Source organism: Vicugna pacos, chromosome 19, assembly GCF_048564905.1.
Source record: "Vicugna pacos chromosome 19, VicPac4, whole genome shotgun sequence".
Taxonomy (NCBI): Eukaryota; Metazoa; Chordata; class Mammalia; order Artiodactyla; family Camelidae; genus Vicugna; species Vicugna pacos.
Genome location: NC_133005.1, coordinates 641,045 through 666,161, shown reverse-complemented (window position 1 = coordinate 666,161; position 25,117 = coordinate 641,045). Strand labels below are relative to the sequence as shown.

The 25,117-nt window shown below is 59.5% G+C and overlaps 1 protein-coding gene and 1 long non-coding RNA gene across 4 annotated transcripts in view; one reads left to right on the top strand and one right to left on the bottom strand.

Annotated features, from left to right (window-relative positions):
- ACSS1 (acyl-CoA synthetase short chain family member 1) overlaps positions 1 to 19,463 on the bottom strand; it is a 34,005-nt gene extending 14,542 nt beyond the window's left edge. Inside the window, exons 1-2 of one of the 3 annotated variants that reach the window (XM_072943624.1) lie at positions 19,366 to 19,463; positions 10,786 to 10,882 (exon numbers count right to left, since the gene is read on the bottom strand). Coding sequence is in view for 1 of the 3 variants with exons in the window: in XM_072943623.1 (XP_072799724.1) it covers positions 10,786 to 10,882; positions 18,521 to 18,812 (389 nt within the window). In the remaining 2 variants the exon portion in view is untranslated. Of the gene's footprint in view, positions 1 to 10,785; positions 10,883 to 18,520; positions 18,870 to 18,969; positions 19,039 to 19,365 lie in introns of those variants that run through there. The other 2 variants (XM_072943626.1, XM_072943623.1) reach the window with 2 other exon arrangements.
- On the top strand, positions 18,899 to 21,659 carry LOC140687341 (uncharacterized). Its single transcript, XR_012061558.1, has 2 exons — positions 18,899 to 19,214; positions 21,576 to 21,659. It is a non-coding gene; the product is annotated as an uncharacterized lncRNA (long non-coding RNA).
- The last annotated feature ends 3,458 nt before the right edge of the window (positions 21,660 to 25,117 follow it).

Below are 25,117 nucleotides of genomic sequence, written 5' to 3'. Positions count from 1 at the left end.
CACATGATCAGCCACTCCCCATTTTCGCTGTGTGTTTTTTACTGTATTTGTTATTTAACAGAAAGAGCTGGTAACAAGGGCAGAGTGAGGCTGCCCCATCTGCGTGGATCCTCCCGCTGGCCAAGCCCACAGAAAGGGAAGGGGCAGCCGGGCAAAGGCCTCCAGGAAACAGAGCTGGGACTGGAGCTGGGGGCTGGAGCTGGGGGTGTTGTGGAGCTGGGGGCTGGAGCAGAGGGTGGAGGAGACAAGACCAGAGCAGATCACTGCTGTGTCAGCAGGACCCGAGGGGCCTTACCTGACAGACCCCCTGCTTTCCCTCCCCTCTGAAGCACCGGGTAACAGGGTCTGATGCTGAAACCCCACCAAGTGGAAGAAGTAAATTCCTTGATGACCATGAGCACACAGCCCCCAGACCCAGGAAGCCTGGGCTGGATACTGGTGACCTGCGACACCGCCCTGTTAGCTCACATCAGCCACTCAGAGAACAGCGCACGAGGGGCCACAAGCCCTGGTCTCCCCTCCCTCGTGTGGCCTTGAAAGATGCTTTGCTGAAACCCCTCGTGGAGTCTGGACGAGCTGCCCTGGACTCCTTGTCTGGCGCCTGCGATGGACGCTGCACTCTCCTTCCTCACAGCCCCGCACCAGCAGGCTGGCTTCACTGCGCACTCGGGTGGCAAGCAGACCCGAGTTTGGCTCAGTGACGGGGCGCAGCCTGGGCTCCACACAGACTCCTGCCTGGCAGGCACCGCGCCGCTCCAGCGGGACCCCATCTTTCTCCTTATGGCTTTCAGGAGGACCAAGGTGCTGCTCACTGCTGCCCCATCTGGGGCCCACTCGGGGCCCCGGCAGACGTCCAGTAGGGGTCATCTTCACCATCAGATGTCTTTGTTTGAAATTATTTTCTAAAATTACTAAAATCAGCTGGCTCACTTTGGTGGATTCCTAAGATGTTTAACATTCGGTTCCAGGCGCCATGGGGGTGAATAGGGCATCAGACAAAAGAAACGAGAGGGAAAGGGTCCCCCTGTGGCACAGCTCCCCGGAGTGAAGGCACAGCAGAGTGTGAAGGGCGCTTCTCACCTCAGCTTGGTGCCGAGTGGCTGAGGGCAGCAGGGGAACTTCCTGGAAAGGCTGGCTGTGGGGGGAAGGAGCAAGGCTGCAAAGGGAAAGGGGCTCCCTTCAGGGGCAGTAGGTGCCTGGTGGTCAGAGCTGGGCAGCTGGCCCAGAGCCCTGGGAAGGTCTGGAGAGCAAGCTGCAGTAGCCTGTGTGTTTCCTGCCATGTCAATTTTAAACGCCCGACACAGGCGGCCCACACTCCACGTGAGGTCACTAGCCGGTCGGCCAGTCCCACCTATGGAAGGGGACGCTAACCAGAGCTTCCCGGCACCACAGTCAGGGAGTTCATTTTTTAAATCCAGACTTTCCGGACTATCCATTTGTCTCCATTTAATTCTATCGCAACTTCTACACATCTTTCCACCGAACCCATTATTTTTTTAAACTTGGATTTATCATTTTAAGCCTTTGCTTCTCATGAGCAATCTCCTCCAGACTGGAAAATAAGGTCAGCAAACCTAGGTCTTTAAATCACTGAAAAGTTAGTGTTCTTCAAGTGATCCAAATACTGCAAGTTCTCAAAAACTGTTCAAAAGCTGTTCTTGGGTATTTGTGACTTCTCAGACTTCCACAAACTGAAATGCTGTTTCTGCACCAAAAAGATAATTCAGCCCCTCAGTGGCCAGTACCCTGGGCTGTTGCCACCGGAAACACTGGCTTCCTCCTTGCCTGCAGAGTCTTTCCGAGAGACAGCGACATGCAGCGCTCTAAGAAACGAGCTCAGCAAAGCAAGCAGAGCTCTGTCGTCAAGCGCAGAGAAAGTCTATTTGCTACTCGGGCTCAGAGCAAGATATCTACTTTTGTCTGCAGTGTGGACCACTCAGGGCCAAGCCTTCCACGTGCATGCGTGCAAACAACCGGCACAGATACACAGACTGGCCCCGTGTGTATTCATGGTGCTGAACACCAGCAAAACGCTGCCTGGCCTCAGGACAAAGGAGACGTCTACAGCCAACCCTTAGGTCCGGCTGGGAACCACGTCAACCCAGTGCTAATCCGACCATAAGTGTGTGAACCAACCTGACTCCCGCCCGAGCTCAGACAAAAGAAAGGCACCTCTGCCCAGCTCGGTCCAAAACAGGACACATCTGGAAACAGAGTTCAGAAGAGACAGGAAGAAATACACTGTGCTTTTATTTATCTGTCTTCCAATCAAAGCTGTTTTTCCATGGTTACTATTGAAAGTAAGTAAAGTAAGATGAGCCGTGTGTGTGTGTGTGTGCGCGCGCGCGTTGCTGCATTTAAGGAACAAATCGGGAACACACGACTTGTGTCCTTGCCACAATTGCTCTGACTCGCGGTGCTCACTGAACAGACACCGGCCAAGAGACCCCTCCCCCCAGCCCATCTGCCCAGTGAGAACCAGCTCTACTCAGGCGGGGACTGGGGCTTGTCCACTGCCTTCCTCCCAGGGTCTAGACCTCCGAGCTCAGAGGAGGTGCACAGCAAACATCTTGAATGGCAGGAACAGCTGGGCAGTGAGAAGGGACAAGAGCGCACAGGCACAGGGTGACCGGAGCCTCACCATGGGCGCCTGTCCACTCCGCACACACCTGCCGGCTTCCTGCAGCCGAGGGAGGGTCACACGGGCAGGAGATGTTGGGCCCTTCCAGAGAGCAATGGGCAGGGCCGCCCCACTCACAGGCCAACCCCAGCTACTGTCCTCTTCGCTTCATTCTGCCGATCAGGGAGGGAATCCAGGGCATCGCGTGGGTGTGAGGGTGGAAGGCCTGGGTGCCGAGCGGCGGGCAGGGTCAACGCCACGGTCCAGGCACAGGACTGGACAGGACACATCGTCCCTGGGCAGACTCCTCCAGACTCGGGTATTCTCTTCGGTGAGCCGTTTCTGGACGACGGAGACGGTGAGAGAAGAATGGATCTGCTTTCAGGAAGCGGGACCCGGCCAGAGGGACCCCTTCTCCAGGGAAGGCAGAGGGCAGGTGGGGCTCGCTGAGGGCCGGCAGGCTCGGGACCCAACGCTTCCATCCTGGCCGATGCCTCTGGCCCAAATATTACTGCAGCTGCTAAATCTGGTCTGAGGCGAGGACACCTGCTCACGCGCCTACGAACTGCCTCCAGGACAGACGCCCAGGAAATTCAGCTGAGCGGGCTCACAACCCAAGTATGAAATTCCTCCCACGTCACGACCGGGTCTCGTGACCATGGCTCTGAGCAGAGAGAAGCTGCCGGGACCCAGAAAGCAGGAGCCACACAGCAACACGAAGACGCTCAAGCTGCCATGGCCCAGAGGGCCCCGGACACACTGTGGGTTCCCAGGAAACCAGCAGAGCGCCGCTGCTGACGACAAGTCAGCGGGTGAACCTGGCATCACTGGGGCGCACGTTCTCTGTGCTCCTCACAGAAGACAAGGCGTTACCACGCTGTGGGACGCCCTGGAAAGCTCTGGACTCGCGAGTGGGTGCTTCCATGAACGCGATCTGACCCCCCCACACACCTCCAGGCCTTGCTGTCCCAAGCACAGAATGGCCGAACGGCCGGACACCAGCAAGGTGGCTGGAAGGACTCCTGTGCTCCAAATGTCTGCGGAACCCTGACCCCAGAGATGACAGCAGTAGGACGTGGGGCCTCTGGGAGGCGATCTGGGCACGAGGGCGGAGCCCCCTGAGGGGGTCGGCCACCCCCAGAGTGCCCCCTTCCTCCCAGCTGTGAGGACACAGATAGAAGGCGTGGTCAGGAGGAGGGCCTCCCCCGCAGGGGACCATGCTGGCACCTTGGCCGTGGACTTCCAGCCTCCGCAGCCGTGAAACACATTTCTGTGGTTTACAAGCCGGAACCGACTTCAGATGGGACCAAATGTGCAGTCCCAGGCACCACAAAGACGTCCTGTTAACACTGGCTGTAATTATTGCAGAAAATGGCAGAAAAAGAAAATTGATGAAAATCGGTGGTTCCTTAAGAGAAAGAGGGGAGCGAAAATGCCAGCTTGCTTCTGTGTAAGTTGCAGGTATCCGGTCACGGGCTCAGGGTGAATGAGACTCCCAGTCATTCAGATGCCTTCGCAAACCCTCCCCTGCAGGCCCACCTGCTTGGCCCCTGGGGTGGGTGTTGGCCAGCTCTGGGGTGGGGTGGGTCTGCGGTTGCCCCAGCCAGTCAAGGCTGCTATCCCCAGCAGGTTCCCGGCGCTCCGCGGGGGCCTGGGTTCCGAGAGGCTGGAGGGGGCAGGCCCACCCGCCAGGCTCTGCGCACCCCGCCATCCGCCACCTGCTGCATCACCCCACCACCTCGCAGTCATTAAGTGGAGCCTTTCTCCAATGAGGACGGAGCAGAACGGGGAGGGGGGGTGGGGGTGCTTTCTTTCATAGTTCAGTGTTGGGCCCCGCGTTGGGAACCACCGGCCCCAGGGCCACGCTCCCTGGGCCTGAGTCTCCCTCCCACCGACACAGCCCTTGTGGCCCAGAAGTGGGACAGGCGGCACTTGAGCAAAGGTCTGTCCTCCCCGCTCGCTCGTGCCCGGCTTCCTCCGGACCTCGTGCTGGCCTTCAGCCTGAGTCTCGTCTCCAGAAAGGAAGTTCTTTCCTTTCCAGACTCAGAGCCGCACTCTCGTCGAGGGAGCCAGTGCCAACGCGCTAAGAACCCCAGAGGCTCCTGCGGCTGGCAACCCCGGGCCAGGCACAACCAGCAAGGAGAACAGGGCTGTCGGCCCAGACACGGAGCAAACAATCCACCCATAACCTCGCCCAACTTCCCAGGGGAAGTCTCCCTGGATGGTGGCTGGGAAATTGCCCCGCCTCCTCACATCTGGTTCCTAGATTCAGATGAGGTCAAGACAGCCCCCGGGGCCAAGCAGCCACGGCCCATCGCCCCTCCCCTGGTGCCCACGGTGACCCCCGAGCACAAGCACTTTCTGCTCCTCACAGTCCCAGGACATCACACCAGGACCCCCAGCCCCTGTCCCTCCGGGAGGCCACCTGACCCCTCCTCCCCACTGCTTTTAGCAGGAACTCATGCTCTGGTCGGGGGAGGGGGGAAGGCATGCTGTCTGCACACACCTGCAGGCCTGTTGCCAGGTGGGATCCACAGCATGTCACACGGACCAGACTCCTCTGGACCAAACCCTGCTTCTGGCCCCTCCAGTTGGATGAGCCTGAGTGCCCCCCAGGCTTGGTGGGCCATGGTCCTGCTCTTCACAGCCAAGGGTGCCCCGAATCCCAGCTAAGATTCTAGGTGTTGGGGGCCCACACATTGGGGCAGCCTGGGCCTGGGAAGGGCAGCCGTCCACTGCAGGCTGGTTCCGGGTAACCCTCCGGGGAGCGGGTCCCAGGCAGCAGATGGAGGGTCCAGCACAGAGGGCACGGGGGTCCAGACATCCCCCGAGCCCCAGGGCAGCCCTGCGGCGTCTCAGGGCTGCCAGCCCAGCTGCTCCTTCCTAAAGCCTTGATTTTCCACCTCCTGAAGTCTGACCAGCGGGGAGAGCAAGTGGCCCAGGAGTGGGTGGGGAGGGGGAGGGGCAGCACGACCGGCATCCCGTCAGGACCCAGGGAAGGGTCAAGCAGCCACCTCCACGCTGCCCAGGTGGGAACCCAGCGCAGGTCCACCCCACATCAGCCCAAGAAGCCAACCGCCCCGTGGGAACAGGAGCCCCTCCTGGAAGACTGCGGTCCTCCCCTACAGGAACCTCCAAGCCCCACCCCCACCCCCACGGCGCCCCTCCATCTCCCACAACCCACCGCCCCCCAGCATCCCTTGCACTGAGGGGCTTCACAAAAGCAGGGACCCAGCTCCAGAGGGGCCAGAGGACCCCCAGAAAGGGCCCCGTCAAGGAGGTGGACTCTGGGGGTCCCCCTGGCCGCAGTCCCAAGATGGAGCCGCTGTACAATGTGAAATTCCAAGAGCCTTGGCTTGCCCAAAAGAAAACGAAAGAAAAATAATGTCAGGTATAGAAGGATTCAAAGCACTTCCCAGCTTCAAAATCTGGAGTCAGAGTCTTAAGGAAAGGTAAATGCTCGTGTAAAACCAGCTGCATCCAAGTAACCTCAGGCTGCTGCTGGGTTCTGGAAGCCAGCATGGGAATTCCCGACCAAGCTTTGCCATCGGAGTTACTCAGAAGTCTGCGGGGCAGCCACTGGGAGCCCACCCGACAAAGCCACTGCCCTGCCTGACAGCCCCCCCCCACCCCCCACCCCGGGTCTGGTTCACCCCAAAGCACTCCACCATCGACTGATTACTCCAGGTAACGAACCCCCCCCCCCGCCAGCTGCTCTAATATTTTAATAAAGGAGCTCGCTCACTGCAAACTGCGCTAAGTCTGGGGTGAGAAGAGCAAGTGCAAGGGTCAGGCTGCCTTTTAGCAACCCCAGATTCTCCTCCGGAAACTCCCGTCCCAGCCCTCCCGGCCCCATCAGCCATACGTCCACCCTGTGCCCCTCCCTCGTCGAATCTGAAACCCTTGCTGACCTCCCTTCAGCTGGCCCCAAGCTTCACTAGAACAGACTCTCCCCCCCAGGCCCCAGTCTGGGCTCTCACCCCCGGGCACTGCTCAACACACAGCCACCCAGCGGAGAAGCGAGTCTCCATTTTGCAGAGAAGAGACGGTCAGAGAGGTGGAGCCTTGCTCCAGGTCACACGCAGCCGGGGACAAAGCAAGCAGGCACAGGCCTCCACGCACCTGGCCACGCCCCCCACGGCGCGCAGGCCGGCCACTGCCCCTTGGCCTTCATCCACACGCCACCCCTCCTCTGCTTCTCAAGCCCACCCCCCAGGACTTCCTCGGACTCTTCTCTGAGCGAGACTTCCTGCTTCCTCCCACCAGCGCCCCGTGGAGACACTTCCGTGACCTTAACAAATGGCCTGGCATGGAGACGCCCAGGGCCCGGGGCACAAGCCAGCCTCTGGGGAGGTGCAGCCAGGCTTCAGACTGCACAGCCCCCTCTGCCCACAGGGGCCCGTCGGCCTGCCCCAGACAGAGGGGCGCCCCAAAGGCCAGGCCCCACCCTGTACTCCCGGTGCAAGTTAGGGACCAGTAACGCCCAGGGCCCCACCAACCTGCCAGGGAGGGGCCGTCCTCCCTGCCCACCGAGGGGCTCTGAGGCAGGCAGGGGCACCTGATGTCCCCTCTGTTCCTCGGGACACCGTGCACAACCTCCTGTAGTAACAGGACCCAGGTGAGTGACCACAGACATCACTGCCTCCGAGGCTGGGCCCACTCGGCTCAGGTGTGCCCCCTCCCCCGCAGCCCGGATGCCCAGCCCTGCTGCACGGCCTGGCTGTCACCACACGGGCCCAGCCTTCAGGGCCGGGGCAGCGCTGGCCTCGCCCCATCCCTCCTTCATAGAGGAGGTCCCGGCCAGGGCAGAAACCTGTCACAGCTTAATTAAAAGGGTTACCTCTGGACCCCTCTTCAGAGAACTCAGACGGCAGATCCTAGTTCAGAGCCTGGTGAACACTCTCGGACGGCCCTCTCCTCTGTCTGGGGGACCACGCACCCCCCACCCCCAAGAGTCCCTATGTGCAGGGACGCTGGGACCAGCCGCAGCTGTGTGCCCTGCTCCTCGCCCTCCGCCCGTCCCCAGACTGGAAATCCCTGGCCCAGACCCCAGGCTCCAGGCAGACAGTGGTCCTGAACCACCACCATCCGCCTCGAGGAAGAGGTTTGTGTTTCTCCACATCCCCACCCCCAGGGCCTCCGGAATCTGCTTGAACTGGATGGGAAGGACCTTCTCGCAAAAGAGGCGTGGGGACAGCTGGAAGGACCGGGCCCGGGGCTATCTGGCCGCACAGCCTCCGGGAGCCGCCCAGGTTATCTGTGCCGCCTGGCCTCTGCAGCCCTGGCCTTGGAGGCCTCAGGCAGTGCCAGGGGCCCAGGTTTGCCGTCCTGCTGGTTTGCTGGGGGAGAACAGCTTCCTCAGGCCAGTTCTCAGCACACCCCCGGTAGAGGAAGGATGAAAGTCAGCTAGGCGGCCCTCTGGCCCTCGCCCTGGGCTGGGGTCACAGGTGGCCCTCTTCCCCAGGCAGTGTGTGCAGGCCATGGGAGACGTGTGCAGGTCATCCCACGCTGCCCCGGCCAGCTTCCCATCCGGGAGTGAGCACTGCACATGAAGGAGGCTGTCCTCTTCCCAGACCCACGCGGCCCGCGCCAGCAGGAGGCCCACCACACTGCCCAGTGTGCCCCCAGGGCCTTGGCCCAGCGCCAGCCAGTGCTGCAGAGGGAAGGAACCGATGGGGCAGGTGGGGTGGGGACAGAATGAGAACACGCGGGCCCCCCAGGGTTCCCAAAGCTGGTCCCACCAGGCCTCCCTGCCCCAGGGAGCTGCGGCCGCAAATATACAATGGCATTCAGATCTGCTGGTATTCAGATTCTCGAAGGCTACATGGCCCTCAGGCAGCAGCCCAACCTCCAAGGCGGGAACAGGGCGGTCCCCGCAGCCCGGAGAGGTCTCCAGAAAGGATCCTGGGGCATAGGCGCAGGCTGTAGACATGTGCACGGAGAATGAGCACGTTTAAAGTGTACGCAAGGTGGGTGTGCACACGCGCATCTGCCAAGCCCCGGGACGGTGCCACTCTCCTGGGCTGGGCAGGGTGTCACGACCACTGGGGCAGAGTGGGTTCCCATCACAAGCTCTGTGATGACTCTTCAGAAATGTACCTCCTCAAAGCTCCCAGCAGACCCTGAGGAGCTGTCTGGCCACCTGGCACAGGAGATGGGTCCTCAGCTTCCGACAGACGAGGTGGCCTGGTCCCCGGGAAACGCCAGCCCCTGGAACTGCAGCCCCGTGCGGTTTCCTTCCACGGCTCAGGCTGTGGGTCTGGAACTTGTCTTCAGGCCGCTGAGGCCTGTGACCGTCCAGGGCACCTTGGGTGCTACCACGTGGGACACTTGGCAGGAATGCACTCATTCTAGTGGCAGTCTGTGTGCTGGCAGGACAGCGAGCCCTGAAGTGCGGGCAGTCCTCCGAGACGAGGAAGAAAACCTCACACCAAAACCCTAACACGACCAGGACAATGATTAATCCCAGTGCCTCAGAGCAGCTGCCCTTGCAGACACACAATTCTCCTTTCACGCAAACAGTAGGTAACGGGCACCTGGCACCAAGACCGGCTCAAGTGTGTAAAACCATTTCAGGCAAGTCTGTTTATTTTTAGAGAGAGGATAATAAATTCCTTCCATGTACTTAGACATTTGTCCCCTGCCCTGGGCTGCTTTGCAATGGAAATGAAGTTGTTCTTTGTGTTAACCAGCTGGCTGCAGTCCTGAGCCGCCCCCATGGTTACAACCACATACTCGGCAGGCTGGCTGAGCACGGCTCGCAGACGCTGCCCAACACGGGCCCGGGGGTGGCCCACTGGAGGACAGAAGGAGATCAGTCCACGGCTGGGCTGCCTTACCCCCTCCACACCCCCGAGCCCCGCAGAGAGCCGTGATCTTCTACGAGTGGGAGCAGCTAGGTCTGTCCGGGGACCCAGGTCAGGGAGGTGACCGGCAGGAAGGGCTGGGATGGACTGTGACCGCGAGGAGTGCTGGGGGCGGGCGAGGCACAAGCAGGGCAGTGCCCGCTAACTGTAGCCACGGCAGACTTAACAGGCGTCACCCCTGCATCTAGGGGTCACCTTGACTACAGCTTCGCAAGGGCTGGTGCACTTGGTCTGTGATAAAACCAGAGTCTGAAAAACTGTCAGGACACCTGGGGTCCCCAAGGGACGGGCGACTGCTGTGCTCAGCCCCGGGGTCTGGACCTGTCCATCTGAACATCCTCCCACTACCACGTCCCCTGGCTCCCCTGCCCCAGCCCTGTGCACCTGCACCTCACTTGCTCCCTGGACGCCCTGCTCCGGCCTGGATGGCCCACCCCCACCCCGTCTCCCAGGACCTCAGCTTGAACGCCACTCCTCAGAGAGGCCTCTCTGACTGTTGAGACCCAAAGTGACCCCCTGGCTACACTCGGCCGTGTGGTTGGGGACCGTCTGTGACTACAGCGTACCTCCGCCTGCCTTAATGGTACCGTGCACTCAGGGACACTGGAGGAATGACTGGCAAGAAGCACGGCGGCCACCCACCAGGACAGCGTCACCCACAACTACTTGATGGAGGGGTGAAGGGACCCAGGGCTGGGCTCATGGTGGAGCTGAGATGGTGCTGAAAGCGAGTGGATGCTTGAGCGAAGGCATTTTCAGCAGTGACAGGCCACAGGGACCGGGAGCAAGGCCGCCCTGGGAAGGGCAGCGCCTTGTGAAGGCCAGGGCCTGGTCCCGGACACCGGGCCCCCTCCACCCCCCAACACACAAGCAGCGTCCAGAAGACCGCTTGGCACATCAAACATATGAGGAACTTGAGGCCTCACAGATACAAACGCCAGGTGTGGCCCTTTTTAACGACATGCCTGCTGCTTGCGCCGCTGTCACCCCAGCGTGTTTCGTTCAGTGCATGTTCATGTTTGCTCTTGCCGAGAGCAGAGGTCAGCTCCAGAGTGGCAACACGGCCCCGATACGCAGATAACCCCCCACCCAGAGTCGGCCACAGGCACGCAGGACGGTGCCAGGACCTGCCCTGTGCCCTGAACATTCGTCATACTTGTCTCCAAAGACTGGCTCCTGCCGCGGGACCTAAAGACTCCAAGTATCACCCCTGTGGAAGAGCGGGCCGGGCCTCCGCCTGTTCACAGCCCGGGGCCGGTGCCGGGCACAGAGACGCCCACCATCGGGGACACTGCGTACCTGTAGGTGATCCTCACTTCGGTTCCAGGCTCATCGCGCTCCCAGATCAAAGCGACGCTCTCCGGGGACTTCCAGACGTGCTGATCCAGGCAGTTGACTGCACAGAACAGGTTCAAGGACGTTACACTCCGTGGGCTGCTCTCCCTGGGTGGGCCTCCCTCCCTCACCAGGGGCAGGTCTCCCCTCCCTTGCAAGGAGAGGGGTGACAGAACCCACGGAAACAAGGCCGTCACTGCGCAAGGATGACCCCGCGAGTCCAGGTGACCCCTGCTTCACGCCAGGAGCCCCAGCCTCGCCACCGCGGGGACCCTGACCCGACTGGCCCGGTTTTCAAGGCTTCCAGGTGGTTCTAAAGTGCTGCCTGGGCCGAGCTGCTAGAATGAAGGCTCGCTGCAAACAGGGTGTCCCGATTCGGAGCGCGGCTGGCGGGACGGGCTCCCGAGCGGTGGCGGTGCAACCAGGACAAGGACCCGCAAACCCTCGCATGGGGCGGCCAGCTCGCTGCTCCGGGAAGCGGTGCAGGGATGGGAAAGGCCTCGCTGGTTTCTGGAAGGTTCTGCCCGCCTCCCGCTCCACAGCCCGAGCTCAGATCACATGGCTGCCCCAGTTACCTGGGACAGCTCCCTGTCCACCTGAAGGTCAGCAGGGCCGTGGCCACCCTGGTCACCAGCGCTCGCTGGGCTTCGGGGGCGCTCGGCCCTGCCCACTGTCCAGAGCCCCTTCCGTTGGGCCCTCACGGACAGTCTGTGTCACCCGCCCCCCACCGGGGGGAGTCAGTACTGCCGTAAGCGCAGGGGCGGCAGCCGCCTGTGCCCCGTCTCCAGGGTCGCCCCCTGGTCTCCAGGGTCACCCGTGTCCAGGTAAACACATTTTTCCTTTTTGGGGCGGTTACTTATCTTCTCCTACTCAGTCTCCTTTGACACAAACGGGAGCTACTCCATCTGTCACGTCTGAGTCACAGCCGAGGATCAGAATCCCGCAGGAGACTCAGTGCCGCTGCGGGAGCACAGGGTGAGCCACACCTGCTCAGCCCACCCGCCCCCGACAAGCCGCTACAGACACTTCCTGACGGAAACCCATCCGGACGAGTTACGGGAGACTCTCCCCAGAATAAGTCACGTGATTCTCATGATCCTCGAGGGGGAGACCGCACGCGAAAACATGTACACACTGGCACTTGTGTGTCTGTGTCTGTGTGCGTGTGCCTGTATGTATGTGTGTCTGTGGGTCTGTGTGTGTGTGTGTAAGCGTGTGTCAATCACATTTTTTCCCCTCTTGGGTTATTTTATCTATCATTTACTCTTACACATTAGTAAAACAATTTCATTTCAGTTTTCTGGCTCATAACAAGTATATCAATTATACCTCCAAAGGTTTAATAAATGTAGATGTCATACGAAAAAGCACTCCTTACTGACACAAGAAAGTTCTTTGAATCGGTAGAAAAACAGAAGAGAAGAAACGCCCAGAAAACAGAAGAGAGGAAAGTAAGAAGACAAACTGAGGAGTTTTGGTGGCAGGACCTGGATTTACACAGTAAATCTGACATCAGCGCAGGTCAGTCTGGCCCAAAGTTTAGGAATCAAGAGTTTTCACACTAAAACCACCGATTCCTGGAATAGTCAGCAGACGAGGGCGTACCCCTGCCTGGGAGCTGAGGCAGTGACCACCCCTCTGCAGGGGGGGGTCCTGTCCCCGCGCCCACTGCGTGGCCCATGGGACAGGAAGCGGTGCCCTTGGGAGGCCACAAGCCTGGGAGTGCCCAGCTGAGGCCGGGCTGCATGCAGCCGGGCACTGAGCAGAGCCCAGCAGGAAGAGGGCCGCTCCGGGCATCACCAGGGAGCTGGCTGCAGGACAGAGGCTCGGCCCCAACCCAGACCCACCTTGAGAAGCCCCCAGGAGATGTGCGTGCGGCCTCTGATCGGGCAGCTGCTCCCAAAAGCCCCTCCCTGGGTTGGGCCCTCTGAGTTGCCCTGAAGTGGCCAGCTTGGGTGTAGCTGGGGAAACAGTCTCCGAATGGCCCAGGCGGTCAGCGACCTGCCCGAGGTCCAGCCAGGAAGCAGGCGTCCAGGCAGGTCTCCAGTGCAGCGCCCCCCGCCCTCAGAGGTGCAGGACGAGGGACCACCCAGGCCCCGCGTGAACTGCCGCCCCTCGCTGGCCGGGCCAAGTCTGCGGAGGGCTTCCTGCCCCAGGCCCTTGGCGTGGTTTCTCCCTGCCTGGTGGACTCCGCCCCACTGCTGCCGTGGCCCTGGCACCCACACGCTAGGGCCCGGCCTGCTCGCCCTCACTCCATCCTGGGCCCCTCACTTCCCTGGCCTCCTGCCTCCCTCTCCGCTTCCTGAGATGCTCGCAGCCTGGTGCCCCTTGGTGCCCTGCTCCTGCCTGTCTGCTTGCAGCCGGACCCGGGGCACAGAGCAAAGGAGCGCCTCAGCCCTGGCTGATGGGTAGACCTTTGAGTCTGCGAGCTGCAGGGCGGCAGCGGGGTCCTGATGACACCGGGCTGGCCCCAGGTCCGGGGAGGGAACAGACCTCTTCTTGTCTTCATGGCTTCATCCCTCAAGAAGTTTTCTTTTTGGCCTAAATTAGGGCTCCTAAACCCCCGGGGGCCCCGAGGACTTGTGAGCACACACGGATTGGGGGGCCTCACCCCGAGTCTCTGACCGGGCAGGCCTGGGTGGGCCGAGCGTTTCACTTCTAACAAGATCCGACATCAGGCTGCTACTGGGGCCCCGGCCTGGCTCACACAGACAGACAGACAGACAGCCGTGTGTGCGTACGTCCACTCATACCCACCCAGTATGTGCTTTGCAGATTCCAGGCAGCTTTCTTTTTCCAGTGGGGACCCCTGCCAGCGCTGTAAGGCATCGGCGAGCAGCTGGGGTCATGGTTAAAACCACACTCCCTAGAGTCATCGTCCAACCACTCACAAACCAAAGACTGGCCTGTTCATCTCTAAGCACGGTCGCTAAATCTCACTCTTCCAATCCGTAGGGGAGTGGCGCTTCCTGGCTCTGGGAGTCACAGCAGTAATCAGACGCCACTGGCGTTTTCCTGCCATGGGGTCAGATGGTCTGACGGTGTCCCCAAGGGAGACACAGCTCACAGCTGCCGTGGATGACACTCAGATGACACGGCACCAGGGCAGCACAGTGCAGGGCCTAGAGACGCGGCTCCGCGGCGTTAACACACACGCGCACGGCTTCCGCTTTTGTCCCGACTGCAGAGAAAACGAGGAGGAAGGATGAAGGGAAGCAAACTGCTATGTCCCTCGTTTAAAAAAAAGTCTTCACCCAAAGAACTGGCAGCGGGACAAGAAAATTCCATTTCCAAGAATAGCTGGACAAGGAGATCCTGCAATTTAAGGCTCGGCTCAAACCCCACCTCTTACGTCAGGCCTTTTCCAAATTCCCCGGCAGAGTGATCTCTCCCGCTCAGCACTCAGTGACACGCTCAGTGCTTACTCGCTCTGCTCAGCAGCCGCGACCTGGGCACAGTGTCCCTGAGGGCAGGGACCCGCCCCTGCGAGGCCTTCCTCTCGGGCATCCTAACTCCCCGGGTAGCGGCCGTGAAACCTCGAGCCGGTTGCCCAGAGCCGGTCGCCCAGAGCGGGTCGCCCAGAGCAGGTCACACAGAGCCAGTCGCCCAGAGCCAGTCGCACAGAGCAGACCTGCTCCTTTGCAGATGTGCGGTCCATCTCCTCATCAGACCGCTGGGGCACGGGGGCGTTTTCCACACTGTCCGCCACCATACGCGAGTCAGAGCCTTTATTCCCACATCAGTACAATGGGGCCACCAAACACCTCACGCTGGTGTCATGAGGACATGAGATGAGACTCCATCACGTTCACCTAGGGCAGGTCTGCACCCGGGCTCTGCAAATGCCGCTGGTGGGCGGCGGGTGGGCTTGGGTTTGTTCTAAAGACATGGTGACCAGACAGTCATCATTTCCATCATAAAAAAGGACACACGAACGCAGGAATTTTCATTCAGCAAACTCTTGCTCTGTTTAAGTGCATCCCTGCCCCTCCCCCAACTTTACAGAAATTCTGTTTCCATCCAACAAAGAGAGGGAGTTAATATTCACAAAAGGATTCACAATGGGCTTTCTTTAAATAGAACACCTCCCTCGCACATTTTAAGATATTACATCAGTCACAAAAACTGTAGTTGCCAACTTTCCATAAGCACCGCTATTTAAAGTAAGTCATGCTTCTGACACTGGAGAGGATTCAGACTTCCCTGAGGGACCCTCCTCCCCAGCCCTGAGGTCACGTTTCCACTGAGAGTTCCTTGAAGGGCCTCAGAGTCACTCCCGTCGCTGGGGGGAAGCGCAGCCAGGACTGCAGGCACTTGCCGTGTCAGTGTGTCTGCGACCTGAATGATCTGATGCACGTCATAAAGAAAAGAGAGCACTGCAGCACGGTTTCCACTGCTGCAACGGACGCTCCGAAAGGTGTGTGAGAAAGCCTGTGCTGGACGCTTACTCACAACCAGTGTCCTAGACCCTTGCTCGAAAGTAAGACACACACACTTGTTTTTCAAAATCAGACTCAAAATAGCATTTAGTTTTGTGTTCTGAAAGCAACAGGGCGCCACGCTCAAGTTCCACACCTGCAACTTCCTGACATCGCGCGTTTATCCCCACGGAGCCAAGACATCTGTGGAGCCCCACGAGGGAAAGAGCCAAACCTGAAAGGCTGGAAAGGAGCCTTTTCAGAGCCTGGCTTTCTGAAGAACTTTGCATGGAGCAGGTTTATGCAAATGGCACAGAAGCAAGTCACTGGAGGGGGCATGGCCCGAAACCCCTCCCCAGGGGCTTCTGGCACCGCCACCCAGCCCTCCCAAGGCCTGGCTACCCCAGGGCTCCAGGACCAGGTTTGAGAGCCCCATTCGCCATCCGTGTGCCCTCTGGGGCCTGCTTCCCACATCGGCTGATCAGAGGGAAACCCATGCAGTCCCTTTCGGAGGAAGCACAGCAGGCCAGCAGCACTGCTGAAGGCCAGGTTCAAGGTCATAGCCCCCCCACCCCTGGGATCCATTAATAAATAACGAAGGCCAGGGACTGGGCGCAGGAATGCACAGTGTTTTACAAGCATTTTCTCATTTCATGCCTTAGGTGTTCCCCAGTCACATGATGCCGAGCAGGAACCTGCCCTGGTCCCTGGGAGTGCTGGTCGCCGATGTCCCCAGGGCCAGGTACCACCCAAGAAGAGGCCCCTTGCAGGAGCTTTGGGTGGCAGCTCCAGCTGAGCCAGCCTGCAGTGGGCACAGCCCAGGCCCCCTCCTTGGGGGTGAGCAGCAGGGAGATGACTGGGGCCTCTGACATCAGGAACAAAGGCGCACCATGCCCACCGGGCCCTGTCCAAAGTCCTGACCCACGGGATCCCAGACACCAAGAAAATGGCAACAAGAGTAAGTGGAGCAGAATTCGGTTATACGCTAACCTCACGTTACAGACGAGGAAATAGGGGCACAGAACGGCCTGGGGAAGCAAAGATTAGACATAGGTGTGAATCCAGAGGCAGGCCCGGAACCGCTGTCTGTCCCCCTACACACCACTGTGTCTGCTTCACGGTCTCCTGAGGACACTCATCTCAACGCTGCCCACGTCACCAGCACCTCCTCCCACCCCGGCTGGACGCAGGTCAGTGGTTCTCGACCTTTAGTGTGCACCGGGAGCCCCAGCGGGCCTCCCCCGCCCCAGGTCACTGGCCCTGGTATGGCATCTGAGAACTTGAGCTTCTAAAACGTTTGCTGCTGATGCCGCGGTCCAGAGACCACACTTTGAGAACTACAGGTACAAACCTTCCTGAAGGGTAAAGGGAGGTTGGAGTGACACTCCTTTGGAGCACACCATCATCACATGACCGTCACACAGACAGACATCGAGCCAAGACTCCCCACCCCCGCCCGCGACTTTCTGGGTGGCTCCCAGGGCAGCCCTGACTTGGCCTGCTCCTGGTTCACACCATCACCTCTATGATTTGCAGACACTGGCGAAGGGCAGAGAGATTCCTGACAGATAAGTGGGTGGCATATACATTCGAGGGGAAATGCAGCTGAAAAGCTGGTTTTCTACAAGGCAGTTTTCTGAAGCTCTACTTCCAGTTAAGGTAGCCATCGAGGAGAAATAAGAGAAGGAAAAGAGGCAGGGGGGTTGCTTGCAGACCACACCCTGACCTGACCCTGACCCTGACCAAGTGAGCTCACGAGGCCCTGCGGCCTGTCCCGTGAGGTCTGTCCCCCATCTTATCTGAGAATGAGAGTTAGCCAGTGTTCAGGAGCCAACCTTGAACGTTCCGGCAGACTCAGGCCGCCCAAGTCCAGGGCAGCTTCCGAAGGAGCTGCAAACTTCTGCCCCTGTCTGTGGCTCTCCCATCCAGCCTGCTTATCACCGGCCCTGCAAACCTAAGGGGTTAGTTTTTTCCCACTAGTTCAAGGACACTTGCTGCTGACTCAATTTTAAAGAAAACATGTATCTACTAAATGAGTCATCTTGATTCTATCAGCAAGGCAATATACTGTATGTATATATAAACCTGGTCCAAAGTTCACTTAAGTTTATTTGTTGAAAAATAACTGTAAGATACTCTGATAACCCTATGGCTATCTCTGAATTTTACAAACTAAAATCACTACTGCTCATGCATCACCAGTACGTACGTACCCAGCCAGCTCCACCTTTGTGTACTCTGTCCTCACAACCAGCCCCTCACGTGGGCATTACTGACCCCCCACCCCTCCCCGGTCCTCACAAGAGACTGAGGCTCAGAGCATCAGAAAAACTGGTGGAGCCAGGAGACCCCTCCCTCCCAGTTCAAGCCTTGGCCACGAAGACCTACAGAACCATTCCTTAAACACCGCCTACATCCCACCTACCCCGTTATGCTTTCCTGCCAGATAGGCAGCCTCTCTGACCACCCCTCCTGGCCACCCACTCCCCAGGCCTACCCTGTCTGGCTGGCTGCTGCCACATTCCTGGGCCTTACCCCATCCCCGGTCATGGAACAGTGCACTCTCCCCACCCCCCAACCCCAGTCCAAACCTTAACAATTAACAAAAGAGTAGTGGATTCAACCTAGGCAAAGTGCAGAAGACGGGCTGGTGGTGGAGCCGGTTTCTGGGCCCTGCCCCGAGGGTCTCTGCGGCGAGGTGAAACTGAGAGCTGCGAGGCCCCACCGTTGCTGCCTTCCCGCCTTCCCACGGACTCCAGCTGCTGACCGCGCTCCCCGCCCCGGCCACCCACCACAGCTCTGTTGGTTTACATGGGCGGGGTCGCTCGCCAGGAGAGTTGCCGGCGGCACCTGGCGGCGACAACAGCCAGAAGCTTTTGGGTCCCGTCTCCCGCCCCGGGGCATGAACGGGAAGTCCGGATTCCTCGGCGCCCCGCGCCCTCCACCCCCGCCCGGAGCAGGTGTCGCGCGCTCTGCTCCCGGCGGGCGGGCGCGCTCGGCGGTGCTGGGTGGTGCGGGGCGGTGGGGGCCCAAGTTAAACTTGGAAGACGCCCACCGGGGAGCCGGCGGCTGCTCAAGGCCAGCAGCTGGGCGCCCAAGCCGGGACGGGGTAGTCCGGGGAGGGGAGGGGTGGTGGTGACTGCGCCCCGCGCTGGGGGGCCAGGGCCCGGGCGCTGGAGGAGGGGGCGTGTGGGGCTGCGGTCCGCCTGGCCTTGGATGGCCTCCGCTGGGCTGAGTCCCCTCCCCGGGGGTCGGGGCGCCCCAGTCCCGAGCCCACTCACCAGACACGTTTAACTGGCCTCCCAGAAACCAGCCGATCCTGCCGCTGCGGAAGTCGCAGTCGTACACGGTGTGGTAGGGGGTGTCCCAGACGAGCCCGTCCCGCGCCAGCGGCCCCCAGAAGGCGGCCGGCTCGCGGACGGCCTGTGCCCTCCGCTCCCGGTACGAGCTGGACCGCTTGGCGGCGGCGGGGGCGCTGCCCCAGAGCCGGGGGACGGCCGGGCCCTGCGACCCCACCCCACGCACGCCGCCCAGGAGCCGCAGGACGCCGCGGCCCAGACTGCGCGCCGCCATCGCGCCTCGGAGCCCCGCGCGGCTGCTGCGAGCCGGGCCCTCGCGTGTCCGCGCCCCGCCCCGTCCCCGCCCTCCGGCCACCGCCCCCGCCAGGCCCTTCCCGGGCTGAAGCCGCCTCCCGGAGCCGCCCCGCCCCGTCCCACCCCTCTTCTCCGACCTCGAGAGGGGCGGCCAAGGGAGAAGGAGCCGCTGGGGCAGAGACGCCGGGAGCGGGGGAAGGGGGTCCCCGCCCGGCTGCTGGGGTTTCCGTTGGTGCGTCTTCAAGCTCCGACGGCTGCGCCGCGCGGGGAACCGCCGACTCGCGCGCGAGGACGCAGGCTCTGCCCGGGAGTGTGGAGCCAACCGTGTGCGGTGCGCGGGAACCGATACAGACGCAGGGCACCGGCGGAGCGAGGCTCGCAGGTGGGTCCCAGGACGACCCAGTTGGGTCATTTCAGCACCTCAGAGGCTGAAGTCAAAGTATCCACCGATTTGTGCGCCCTTGAGAGTGGACCCTCACGCGGCCTCATCGGCCTGTACACCCCCCTCCACCAAAACACACACACAAGCGGACCTCGCGGGCTAAGCGGGCTGGTTGGGGGTTCTTGGGCCAGGAGGCTGTGGGGTCCCGGGGCGGCGGTCAGGGGTCGGATGCTCTAATGTGGCAGAGAAGCAAACGCTCCAGCAACCTCGGCTGATTTGGAACTCTGGGGGCTTCCGCCCACAGCTGCAGCACCCACGCATCTGGGGCCCGTGTGCAAAACCGGGCCGTTCTCGCTCTGGGACCTCCGGCCAGTGCCTTCATGTCTCCGGGCCTCCTTTTCCTTTCATGGAGTAAAACGGGAGTCCTGTCTCCCTCCCCCGGCTGCAGAAAGACTCAGTGAGTGGCTGTCTGAAACCTGCAGCCTGGAAGAGGCGCCCAGGGGGCCCAGAATTGGAGGCGGTTCTCTTGTTGTCAAGCCAGAAGAGCCAGGAGGAAAACCGCAGAAACTTGTCTCAGCCACTCTTAAGTATCAACCCCCCACGAAGTAAACACATTAGAAGTAAAGTAAACAGAAGGGAAAGGGGCTTTTTGAAAACCGGTTGGTTGAGTTCTCTGGAAAGATCCCTTCCTGTTAGCCGTAAGGGCTGCAGGGAGATCTCGACCATTCAGAGGGGTTTCTGTTGTCAGTCAGCCGGGCAGCTGTGTGTGTGTGTGTGTGTGTGTGTGTGTGCGCGCGCTCTTTAAGGCTGGGAACAGATAAACTGCGCTAGACAGGGCTCTGCTCTGTGCCAAGCGCTTGATCTGCATTTTTCACTGAATTCAAAATTATCTAGTACTATCAAGTCCCAACAACTCTCAACTCCCACTAGGGAGGGAAACGCACGAGGGTGCTGAGCCCAAAGAAATAGACAGACTTGCTAAAAGGCACACGGCGGGCAGCACCGCCCTCCTACCTCAACATGTGCTTCACCGCCTGGCCTGGAGCAGCGTTTTTAATAGAATAAACACAGCTGAAGTGGAGAAAGACCATAACTGTTCAGGGAGGGGGACAGCCCAAAGACGGCCACCAGCACTTCCGCTGCTGCGTCAGCAGGCAGAGCTGCTCCGGGGCCACAGCTGCTCCTGCCCTCCCGCTGGGAGGACCCAGCCTTCCGGAGGAGGAGACCCTGTGAGTCAAAGGTGCTGCCTCCCTTATCAATAAACAAAGGATGTGCCGCCGCCCCCAACTGGGAGCCCTGAGGGAACTCAGGATGTAAGGAGGCTGCCGGCCGCGAGGCCCTCAGCCCCTGCACCAACCCCAAGGGTGCACCTGAGGGGACTCGGGTCGGGAGAGAACAGGACACCGGCCCTGGACAGCTGAGGTGCAGATCAAAGGAAGGATTTCAGTGGGCCCAGACTCCGGTATCTTCCCATACATAGAAAAGCACCAAATTCCTTAACTTGAGATGTCTGGTTTTCCTTATTTAACGGTAATCTTTTGATGTTCTGACTACTTGGTCTTTGTTGCAAAACCCCCTAAGTATCCTGGCCCCTCCCCTGCCTGTTGGGAGTGATCTGAGAGGCGTCTCCCCAGCCTGAAGTCCTCTGAAAGTCCGCCTAAGAAGTATAATTCTCAGTAGGCAAACAGTGTGCGACCGTATAGTGTGAGCTGAAATAAATTACGCAGCCTAGAAGCTGAGAGTTACGATGTATTAGGTGGGCTTCTCTGAGGACTGAGATCCCTCCGAGCCCGGGAGGGCAGCCTCCCGGATCGCCCTAGGGGACGGACGGCTCCGAAGAGGCAGGGAGGGGCCAGGACATACAGGAGCTTTACAGCAAAGGCCAGGTAGTCAGAATGCTGAAAGATTACTTGTTAACTGAAGAAAACCAGGCTCTCAAGGTAGAGAATTTAACACTATTCCTTGGGGGGGGAGCAGCCATTGGGCTCATCGTCTTCATTCCTTTGGCAAGCACCTAGTTGTCTAGGGCCAGTGTCCTGTCCTTTCTTATTCTGAGTCCCCGCAGGCTGCAGAGGCCGGGCTGCCTGCCTGCCTTCACTTTGCGGAGGGTGGGGTGGCGGCTGATGACTTGATGGCTTCAGCATTCTTTGCTTACTGATAGGGTTTGCATTGTTTGTCGTTCACGACAGCACCGGGAACTACAATCACTGTCTTGTAGTAACCTATAAAGAAAAGGAATATACCTATGTTCCTGTACGACTGAAACATGATGCTGTGCACCAGAAACTGACACATTCTAAACTGACTATACTTGAATTAAAAGTAATAATTCTCAATGTTTAGGCTGTGCTTTTTTTTCAGTCCATAACCGCATGGAGTGAACAATGGAAAAGTACAAGAATTGACTCTACTTTAAAATAAAATACGAAGCTGGCGTCTCCTTCAGGTGGATAAAGAGAAGCGAGTGTGTACAGAAAACACTGCAGAAACTGGCAGGCAGCACAGAACCCAAGTGACCCCGAGGCCAAGGCTGCCACCGGGTCCTCCTGGAAGCGGCTGTCCGGGAACCACGGCGGGGGAAGCCACACCCCGCCACCCGCCCTGCTGGGTCCGCAGGCCTGCGTCCCACTGGGCCTTGGCGGCTCCCAGCGGGAGGCACCGGTCACAGAAGCCACCTCCCCCGCCCCCCATCCTCCCCTCCCCGCTCCCTACCCCCCGCCCCCAGCCCTATGCTGAAAGCTGTACGTGGGCAGGTGCAGAAGAGGACAGAGGGCGGGGAGTAACCTACCCTGTGGGAAGGTTCCTGCGGGAGCCGGGCTCACTTGGTGTCTACGTGGGAGACAGCGCCCCTCACAGTCCTCACAGAAGGAGGCTGTGGTCCTCACTTTACATGTGGAGAGACACACAGAGGAGAGACGCCCACCCAAGGCCACACAGCCAGTGAGTGGCGGAGCCTTGCCCTCCAGAGCTCGCACCTCTAACTACTCTCTGAGACCCTACACCCCGCGTCGCTGGGGTCGCATTGCTGACACAGGGAAATGAATGCGGGCAAGAGGAGGGCCGTGCCCCAGGTCTCGCTGAGCCCCTGGAATGCACCCAACCAAGAGTGGGTCCTTGGCTTCATGCGGGAAAGAATTCAAGAGCGAGCCACAGCTGACTAAAGGTAGATTTTATTCAGATACACACTCTGCAGACAGAGTGTGGCTGTTTCAAAAGAGGAAAGGGTGAGAGGCCATGAGGTGCAGGGGTGGGTGCTCAGCAGATACACAGTCCGTCCCGCTCAGAAGGGAGAGCCGGGTGGCTGGGTTTTATGGGCTCGGGGGCTTCATATGCCAACACGAGGGAAGGTTATTCCAACGACTTTGGGGAAGGGGCTGGGATTCCCAGGAACTGAGCCCCTGCCCACTTTTGGACCTTTTACAGTCAGCCTGGGACCCCTCAGGCCGCCCAGGGGTGCCGTTTACCGTGTTAATACATTACAATGAGCGTGTGATGCAGCTCAAGGTCACTGGAGGTCAAATCTCCCGCCATCTTGGGCCTCAAGGCCTGTTGGGAGTTGAATTTTCCAACACCTTGGTGTTCATTGCTGTGCCATCTCTTGAATGGCCATGCCCTGTCCTCTTCCTTCCTGTCACAACTGGACACTCCTAAGAAGCAGCTCTGTTGATACGGGTCCTGGCAGACCCAGCGCCCCCTCCGCAGACCCAGCACTGAGCCACCAGCGCCTCCAAGAGCCTGCGCAGCCCCGCTGTGTGCAAGGCCCACTCGAAGGCTGTCGGCCAGACAAGGCTGAGGCAGGCACAGCCCAGGGCCCGAGGCCACGACTGGGGAGAGGACTGAAATGCAAGGCAAAACCAGAATGGGAATCCACATTAAGAGCCCCGAGGTGGGTTGGGGGAATTAGGGGCCCGGATGCTGGGGGTCTGGGATTGGCTGCACATGTGTGTCAGGCTCCCTGCCCGCGGAGTCTGCCTTCCCTGATGTCCCCATGACCTCAGTGGCAGCAATACCATGTGGGGTGGCTTGTCCCCATGGCTGCACAGTGGGGGCCCCACGACCCCCAGGCAGCGCCCTGCAACACCGCATACCAGACCCCTGGGGGTGAGCGTGCACACCCCACACTTGCAGGGTTCACCCAACAATGTACAGTGGCCCCAGGACGGGAGGCTCACCACCAACCAGCGGGAAAGACCGTGGTGACAACCTGGACGTAGTCCTGGCAGTGTGGGGCTGGCTGCGGGGTCCTCCTGGAGTTGGGGGCCCCTATCTGAGGATGAGGCCATGTAGGGTGGCCAGACTTCATGGTGGGTCTCTTCTCAGGCAGCTCTGGTCATGAGCACCCTCAATGTCATCAACTCCCAGTCCTGGTCACCCTTCACCCCCTAGCCCTGCGTGAGCTGGGGTGTCCTCCAGCCATAAACCGCAGGAAGGACTTGGCCAGGCACTGTGCTCATCCCAGGGAGGACACACCAGACTGAGATCACAGTCTTTTCTGCTTCTGTAACATAGCTTCTGCAGGGTGGGGGCTGCACAGGTGTATTTAAGGGCTGGTGCCCTCCTCTCCCCTCTCCTTTCCTTGTCTTTCTTTGCCCCCCTCCCCGCTCGAGGGGCGCTGTTCCTCCTGCTACTTCAAGGCCCCAACAGCCACGTCTCCCTCTCGAGCTCACCTCTCGTGTTTCCCTGATGAAGGTGGCCTCCCCAGAACTGACTTTCCCCCAGACTGCAGGACTGCAATGCAACCAGGGGTGGGTGGTCTGACGGATTCTGGTCCAGTCGCTTCTGAGAATGGTGGCTCTCTGGCTAAGGTCTATATTTCACATACATACAATTGAAAATTGTGGGGCCAGGCAGATAGGACGGGTGCTCTCAGCTGGTCTTGGAGTTTCCTTTGAACATGAATCTGATCAGCGGGCAGGTGAGGGGAAGAAGCTGCCTGTCAACAGGCCAGGGCAACACTGCCCGGAGAAGCCAGCTCCCTCGGCCACCCGGACCCTCAACCCAAGCAGCCAGCAGGTCTCCCCACATGTGCCCGAACGGCCACGAGGCCACTCGTCCTCGCTGTTTGTCCTGCGGGTCCGTTGACGGGCAGAGGCCTGTGCAGTCCCGATGTCCCCTTGGTGGTCTCAGGCCAGCGGAAGTCCTTGCTCTGACACCCGTTTGGTGGTGATAACTTGGCGCCTCAGGATAAGAGGAGGAGGGGACTGTCGGAGGGAAGCCAGGGAGCAGCCTTTGGGCTGGGCTGAGAGTCCGCCCCTTCCTGCCTGAGACAGCAAAGGCAGCTGAGTCTCCACCTGCGGCCCCAGGAACATCTTGGGCCTCCCCAGCCTCTTGCTCCATCAACCCACGTGTGAGGGTTTATGACCCAAGCACAACTTTGAGACTTAGACCATGGAGGGAGAGGTCAGCCAGCAAACGTGCGGACCACCTGGGGTGGCCACCGCTCTGGGTCCCAAAAAGAGATTACAGAGGCCCAACCCTGAGAGCACCAGCTCCAGACCAGGCGGCGGTGGACTGAGCAGGGGCCTGATGAGTCTTGACTGACTGGCTGATTGTGCGTTGATTGAATGGAAAGATGAGTGACAGAAAACAAAACAGATTTTTATTTTCCTGAGAGTATATGAAATTGTATAACGTGAAATTGGTTGGGGTTTTTTTGTTCAATTGTTTTTTAATTGAAGCACAGTCAGTTACAGTGCGTCAGTTTCTGGTGTCCCGCATAATGTCCCAGCCATGCATATACATATGTATATTCATTTTCATAGTCTTTTTCATTAAAGGTTATTATAAGATATTGAATACGGTTCCTTGTGCTATACAGAAGAAGTTTATGTTTTTTAATCAATTTTTATATATAGTGGTTAACTTTTGCAAATTTCAAACTATTATTAAGTTTCTAATAGTAC